Source organism: Perognathus longimembris, chromosome 9, assembly GCF_023159225.1.
Source record: "Perognathus longimembris pacificus isolate PPM17 chromosome 9, ASM2315922v1, whole genome shotgun sequence".
NCBI lineage: Eukaryota > Metazoa > Chordata > Mammalia > Rodentia > Heteromyidae > Perognathus > Perognathus longimembris.
The window spans coordinates 62596410-62604053 of NC_063169.1; the positions used below are offsets into that span (position 1 = coordinate 62596410).

Consider the following 7644-nt stretch of genomic DNA (forward strand, 5'->3'; position numbering starts at 1 on the left):
CTACTCAAATGGTTTATAAAACTACCATTAGGCTATGTGCATAGGATGTACATGAAACTTGAATGAATCTCTTTGTTTTTAGAGCTGATTCCTTCCCCAAGGTATTTCATTTGGTGTAAGCAAATATATCAACATCCAAACAAGTTTGGGAACTGGTGGGTGTGCCTGTAATCCTAGCTACTTAGGAGAGCCATTTATGAAGATTGTGGTTCAAAGCCAGCTTGTGTAGGAAAGTCTATGAGATTCTTTTCTCCAATTAAACACCAAAAAGCAGGAAATGGGGCTCAAGTGGTAGAGTGCTAGCCTTGAGCAAAAGAAGTTCAGAGACAGTGCCCAGGCCCTGAGTTCAAGTCCCAGAACCAGCACAAAAAACAAACAAACAAAACCAAAATAAAAAAATCTAAACAAATCCAAAATAGGAAACATTTCTTGTCACAAGAATTTCAGGCAAGGGGTGCTCAAATTGTATTGCTATTATTTTTAATGTAGTCGTACAGTTCTGGTTTGTCTCTATATACTGCCTGAAAGAAACGTGATAAAACCACCAGGATATCCTTCAAATAGAAGAGTGGCCAATGACTTCTGTTGCTAATTTCAAAACAAACACCAGAGGGCATTTTTGTTAAAGAAGAAAGGAAGGCTGACTATTCAGGGAAAGTCCATGGAAACCAAACTGAAAAATGTCATTCAGTCTGCCTTCCATTACTGTTAGCGTATGTGTGACTTTGGAGTGTGATTGTGTGTGTGTGTGTGTGTGTGTGTGTGTGTGTGTGACTTTCTTTCTTTTTTTTTTAACTAAAAGATCTGACAGTTTTATGTTCACATTTCACAATACAAATGAAATCTGTTCTTTTTGTTCCACTTCTCTCCTCCATATCTGTTCTCTTGATAAAAGGAAGCAAGTCTTCTTTGTCATGCTGTTGGAAAACACCCAGAGTCATGGCATGATGATCTCCTGGTGAGGTCGAACAAATAATATAAAACTGGTAACCCCCCCCCCCCAACACACACACACCCTGTATTCTTATCTGTCTGGCCGAGTCATTCCTGGCCGAGTGGGCACCATCATGGGACGAGCAGGAGGCCTCATCATTGGAGGCCCAGGCATCATGGGCATGTGGCGGCCCATGGGTGGCCTCATTCCAGGAGCAGGTCCCACAGGCATCATCCCAGGAGGAGGTGGGCCCATCATTGGCATCATGGGAGGGCCTCCCATGTGGGGTGCTGGCATCATACCAGGGCAAGGAGGGCCCGGGAGACTGGGAGGAAGTGGGATCATTGCCCCAGCAGGAGGAGGAGCAGAGAATGGAGTGGGAGGTATCTTCCCTTGTTGAAATGCAGCCGTTGTCTTGTCAATCAGGCTCTGAGCCTGCCCTTCCATCCATTTCTGATAATAGTCTTTCACATTCTCTTTGTGTTTCCTACCACTGCAGTGTGTCTTTCTCACAGATGGAGAGTCATGGGTGAGGTATGTGTCGCAGTAGTCACAATAAAACTTGGGCATGTTGGTTGCCTTCGTTCGGCGCCACCAGGAAACGACGCCTTGTGTGTCACTTTCATCCATGTTGCTGTTATAAAGTTCAAAGGGTCATATTAATGAAACAAAAATGTAACAAAAATCCATTTCCTTTTTTTGCCATGAATTCTCAGGTGATCCAAAGTGTAGCTACAACTTTAGTTACTTGGTGAATGAGAAAAAGTGAAGAGTATCAACTTTCACACTACTTAGGGGAGGGCTGGGAATATGGCCTAGTGGCAAGAGTGCTTGCCTCCTATACATGAAGCCCTGGGTTCAATTCCCCAGCACCACATATACAGAAAATGGCCAGGAGTGGTGCTGTGGCTCAAGTGACAGAGTGCTAGCCTTGAGCAAAAAGAAGCCAGGGACAGTGCTCAGGCCCTGAGTCCAAGGCCCAGGACTGGCAAAAAAAAAACCCACAAAAAACACACTACTTAGGGGAGACAAACTCTGGAAATAAATGACCGTTGTGGTAGTAGACACAGAGTGACTGCAATCCCAAGGAAAATTTGGACTCAAATAAATGTATATTGGAACCTTAGTAAACCTTGGAAATGTATCTTTTCTTTCCCAGTTAACATAATTTCAGAGGGAACAACTAAATGTCTTTATGCAAATGAAAGTTTATAATATAAGAAATGACCTGCTAGTTCAGAAATAATGAAAATCTAAGCCAATAAAGCGTCTTCTAGAGAACAGGTTTCCATTGACGACTGGTCTCTCAACACTGTATGTTCAGAGAATTAGAAGATCTTACTGACTCTAACAGTAGCTGCCATGAGCTTTGAGAGAAGTGGGCATCCCAATTTAGACATAGGAAGAAATTTAAATCGGAGCAGAAATTACATAGAGTACATTAGCTGCTTCCATCGAAGCAAGTACTGTAATGACTACAGCAATTTTTTGTTTTTTGTTTTTTTTTTGGTGGTCATCAGCTTTGGAAAGAAGCTCTTCATAAGAAATTGCCAAAGAGCAGTCCTACTGAGGACTACCGGATGGAAGGGGGTTTCATAGGTAAAGTACACTCCTCACCAGTGCCTTTTGCATTGTTACTCCAAAGCACCACAGTGTGGTGTTTGTTAAGCTATTACAGATGGATAACTTGTCAGATGTGTCTTCACCTCGTACTTCCAGGGAACAGGTGGGTCCTAGGCTAGGCTGGAGAGTAAGTGGAAAGTCTCCCCCATCACAGATCACATGTAAATGTAAAGGTAAGCATTCCATTTTTTCCCTCTTGGTACACACTAGCAAACCCGAATGTGACTTTATACCTGTCTTTTTGAGACCCAAGCACAGGCCTTTAGGATGCAGGGATGGAGATTTCCTAGGTGTGTCTCACACTGCACATACCTGACATTTGCTGCGGAGTGAAAAGAGAATAAGAAATCATCGGTAGCTTAGATTATTGCTCTGGAGAATCCATTTTGGTAATAAACATGTACAGGACAAGCTTATGTCATGCTTATGTTAAAATCTGGCAGAAGTGGAAGGGTGGCTCAAATGGTAGAGCACCAGCCTAGAGCAAAACAAACCAAGTAAGAGCAAGAGGGCCTGAACACAAACTCCATACCACACACACACACACACACACACACACACACACACACACACCAGAGAGAGAGACACACACACAAAATTAATCTATTTAAATTATGGAACAAGCCACGTGCCTGTGGCTCACGCCTGTAATCCTAGCTACTCAGGAGGCTCAGGTCTGAGGATCACGATTCAAAGTCACACCAGGCAGAAAACTTTGTGAGATTCTTGTCTCCAATTAACCAGAAAAAAGCCGGAAGTAGAGGTGTGTCTCAAGTGCTAAAGCAGTGGCCTTGAGTGGAAAAACCAAGGAAGAGCATAAGGCCTTGCGTTCAAGTCCTAGTACCAGCACAAAGAAGGAAGGTAGCAAGAAAACAAGCAGGCAATCTGAATAGTTATCCTCCTTGCCTTAGCATGGTGTTAGATAGATCAAACAAGATAACATGGGAAGGAATTTGGAGTGCTGAATAAGGAGAACCTAGGGTTGATTAAACTGTGCGAGTTAGAGGTGGCTGGTTAAATAAGTGGAATAGAGAACTTAGCTGTTCCTTTACCTGCATGGCTTGTGGTTGATGAGTTAACAAACCTCTTCCACTGCTAAGCTTTGCTTTATTCTTTGGCTAGAAGCTTCCTTTTCCTTTCGGCTCATGAGTGCTAGAAATGCACGTCACATCATGGGCTAAGGGGACTAGGTAAGAGCTGGAAATCGTCCCCTACATGTATCCCCCACTGTCAGGAAACTGGAACGTTCTGGCGCAGTCTCCCTTCCATGCTGTGTGTGTTCAATGCTCTGCTCACCATTTGCTCCCTAACCTCAAGAACTGTTACTGGGATGGCATCGAGAGGGTGAAGTTTTTCTTCATCTTCTCCCAATTTGTAGTCCAGACACGGAGGCTGTGAAAAGTTAGGTGCTTTACTCTTGCATCTAACTATCCACGGGATTTCCTCCTCCCTCTGCCTGCCCCTCACCCCTGTTTAGGACACAGCTTTGGGTCACGTGTCTCAGGGATCACCAGCTTAGCAATTTCCTCCTGGGTGTTCCGGTGACATAGCTGCATCTTTTCCTCCAAGGCCGGTGCCTCTGTCTCCCTAGATGGACCGAGAGGACCATGAGGGCTGCACATGAATAGTTGTGGGAAATCATGAAGAACCAACTAAGTGACGGGAGGAGAAGAAAAACACTTAAGGGTAGGAAGTCCTCAGCTAGGAAAGTCATCCTGGCTTATGATTACCTAGAACTTAGCCACATCTGTTCAGAGTCTTTACCCCTCACCCAGCTGCTTGGAGTTTGGAGACCACTAAGGCAATATTTAGAAAGGGGGATGTGATCCTGCCAACTTTAACCCAGTCAACCCTGAGCCTCATGGTGGAAAGCATCTGGGTGGATCAGAGGAGGAAAGCAATTTAAGTAGGAATCAATGAGTTTAAAGCTAGCTCATTTATTAGCAGCTGCGTTCAGCCTCCCATAATGAATTGCATACTAATGAATTCCGAGTGCTCTTTAGAAAGTCAGCAAATATTCTACAAGCTGTGCTGATCTTCGGGAAGACTTGACCTTCTTCAAGTTCTCTCCTTGCAAGAGATAAAGTAACTAGGAGTGGCAAGGGGCAGAGGGGCTCTCTAAAGGTTGAGAAACACTTTTGCACCAAGGCTGGTTCTCAAGGTCAGCTGGGGCCATACTGTGGCTTTTTACTCCTGCCACAGGTCAGCAGGGAAGAACATAGCTTGCTTCTGTGATGTCAGCCATGAGCAACTGTCTGGGAGAGAAAAAGTCACTTGAATGGTTTTGAGCAGTGGGCTCTTTCTATTGTCAAACTTGCACTTCTCCAAGTGAATGGATGTTTTAAGTTAAAAAAAAGTTTAAAAAGGTTTGCATCCATTCTAACTAGCACAGGGAAATCTCCTGTTCCAGGTCTTTCTAAGTAGCTCTAATGGCATAGTAAACAAAACAAAACAAAGCAAAACATTGGCATACAACATTTGCAGAATTGGATTATGTTTAAGTTGGAAATACAAATTTCAGATGTGTGTGTGTGTGTGTGTGTGTGTGTGTGTATGTATGTGTGTGTTATGTACTTTTTATTTTTCTGTGTTGGGATTTGAACTCGGGGCCTCACACTTTCAATGCAGGTGTTAAACCATTTAGCTGCACTACCAATTCATGTTTATTTGTTTAATTGGATTTGGAAGAAGAAAGGTCTGGAATCCTCCTACTCTACACAGCAGTAAAGGAAGAGCAAGGAAGAGAAGAGTCTCAGATTCCAAGAGCCTGGAATATGATGAGTAAATTTCTGGACATGGTGGGTTAGAACCCTAGGAAGAACTAATTAGACACTCAATTCCCATGTGTAGCATTCTTTCTGATATAAAGCAAGTTCAAGGTTCTGAAAAAATCTTCCAAATGAGCCAAATTTCTTTATTTTGTTGGAAAAATCAGTGTGGACCGAGGGAAGGGGTAAATTGTTTATTTATTTATTTTGCTATGAAACAAATTGGACTAAAAATCTCTTACCTCCTGAAATAATTTTCTTCCTGGAAAATGGTTTAGCACTTGTCTCTTTTTATTATGTGGGCTCTGATTGTCCTGGTATGGTGCCTTTTATGCATTTCACCTTCCCCATAGCAAGTTGGGAGATGAATTAAATTCTTGCTATGTACAGATGGACTGGGGGAAAGACACCAGCATCGGAATGGGTAGGTGACAGTTACTAGGCTACTATTGCTAGCTGATCTTAGACAAGTCATTTGATGTTGCCAGATCAAGCTTGCTCGATATTAAATGTATGACTGGAGCAAGTTCATCCAAGTTTGGAAGTTTGTCACCATGTAAAAGCAGTGTTGTGTAGCGGAACCTCTGCAAAGAGGAATTACTGTCCCCAAATTACTGTCCATTCAGTTATTTATTTTCATATATGTTATCAAAGATAGGCTGTTGTTTACTTTTGGAGCTGGTGTTTTTATTTTCTGTTTTTTGCCAGTCCTGGGGCTTGAACTCAGGGCCTGAGCACTGTCCCCGGCTTCTTTTTGCTCAAGGCTAGCATTCTACCACTTGAGCCACAACATCACTTCTGTCCTTTTTCTATGTATGTGGTGCTGAGGAATCAAACCCAGAGTTTCATGTATATGAGGCAAGCACTACCATATTCCCAGCCCTGGAGCTGGTATTTCGAAAAGACTAATACTGTTACAGATTGTATTCCAACAAGATTTCCCTTGAGTAGCAGTGGATATTTTGTAACAATTATGGGTATTTATATGCTTTCTGTTTCCTTTTGGACATGCTGCTAGCAAGTTATTTTATTTCCAGCAGACTGTGGTAGACTTTATTATAGCCTTGACTTTAGAAATATAAGCACACTCTATCTTAGTTTGTGGATCTGCAAATTGCCATTGTTTTCATTTAATAGTGAGGTCTTCTGAAAAAAGGAGCCTTTAGGTAGCTTAAAAGGAAAGGAAGATACAGCTTAGCTTTTCTCAGTTGATTGGCATAACTCTCCTAGGTGTCCTGTAGATTCTCCATGTCAACTTGAGCTACCATACATTTTTAGAAAATTACTTTCCAGCTACCAAAAGAAATCAAGCATGTTGCTCAGGGGATTGAAGAAAAAGCCAATTTCTGTGCTATTTTCTTGGGTAAACATGGCTACTTCCCTGCAGGCTGGGAAAGGGAGGACATGAACTCACTTTTTTACATTTATTTTTTAAAATATAATTTTATTGTTATTGTTAAGGTGTTGTGCAGAAGGGTTACCATTTCATGAGTCAGGTGCTGAATGCACTTCTTTTTAGACAATGACACCCCTTTCTTTTGCTTTTCCCCGGTTACCCTCTCTCAGCCCTGTTCATTTTCCACATAGTGTCCATTGAGTGCCGTGACTGCATTTGTTCACCCTTCCTCCTTCCATTTCTGCGCCTCCCCACCCCACTTTGTCTCTGTAAGATAGTAAAAGCAAAACCAAACCCTACTTCCACCACCATGCCACCAGTAACAACAACAAAAACTCATGTTGCCATTACCTAAAAGTTCATTTGGATAAATAACATTTTAAATGTCCGGGAACCTTGGGGTTCCTCACCTAAGAGTATCCTCCTTTAGCCTGACTGTGTGTGAACGCCTGGACTCCTGTATCATTTATCATGTCCTGGTGTATTTTAGCTCTAGCTTTTACATATGAGAGAAAACGTGTGCCACTTGTCTCAGAGTGTGGCTTACCTCACTTCACATGGTTTGTTCTAGGTCCATCCATTTCTTTGCAAATGACAAAATTTTAATGAGTTCACTTTTCTGTGTGACGATCTCTCTGTTGATGTGTGACTGGTGAGAACGCACAGTATTAGCAACATTAACTGGTTCTCAGTGAGAGCTGGTTAAGTGGGTAGGATATAACCAGAACAAAAGGAAAAGATATCCTCAAGGGACTTTCTTTTTGGTGCCATTCTTGGGGTTATAACTCAGGGCCTGAGCTCAGTCCCTGTTTGTGCTTCTTTTTGCGCAAGTCTAGTGCTCTACCACTTGAGCCACAGCACCACTTCCATCTTTTTCTGGGTAGTTTATTGGAGAAAAGAGTCTCACTGGACTTTCCTGCTGG

General features: G+C 42.6%; 1 protein-coding gene across 1 annotated transcript; it reads right to left on the reverse strand.

Moving 5' to 3' along the window:
• Nucleotides 1-875: 875 nt before the first annotated feature.
• On the reverse strand, nucleotides 876-1513 carry LOC125357750 (U1 small nuclear ribonucleoprotein C-like). Its single transcript, XM_048354679.1, has one exon. The coding sequence runs from the start codon at nucleotides 1502-1504 to the stop codon at nucleotides 1025-1027; it is 480 nt and encodes a 159-aa protein (XP_048210636.1). The 5' UTR covers nucleotides 1505-1513; the 3' UTR covers nucleotides 876-1024.
• Nucleotides 1514-7644: the final 6131 nt, after the last annotated feature.

Bases quoted from the DNA above. Each gene is read 5' to 3' on its own strand.
- LOC125357750 (XM_048354679.1), bottom strand. From the start codon at position 1,504: ATGCCCAAGTTTTATTGTGACTACTGCGACACATACCTCACCCATGAC.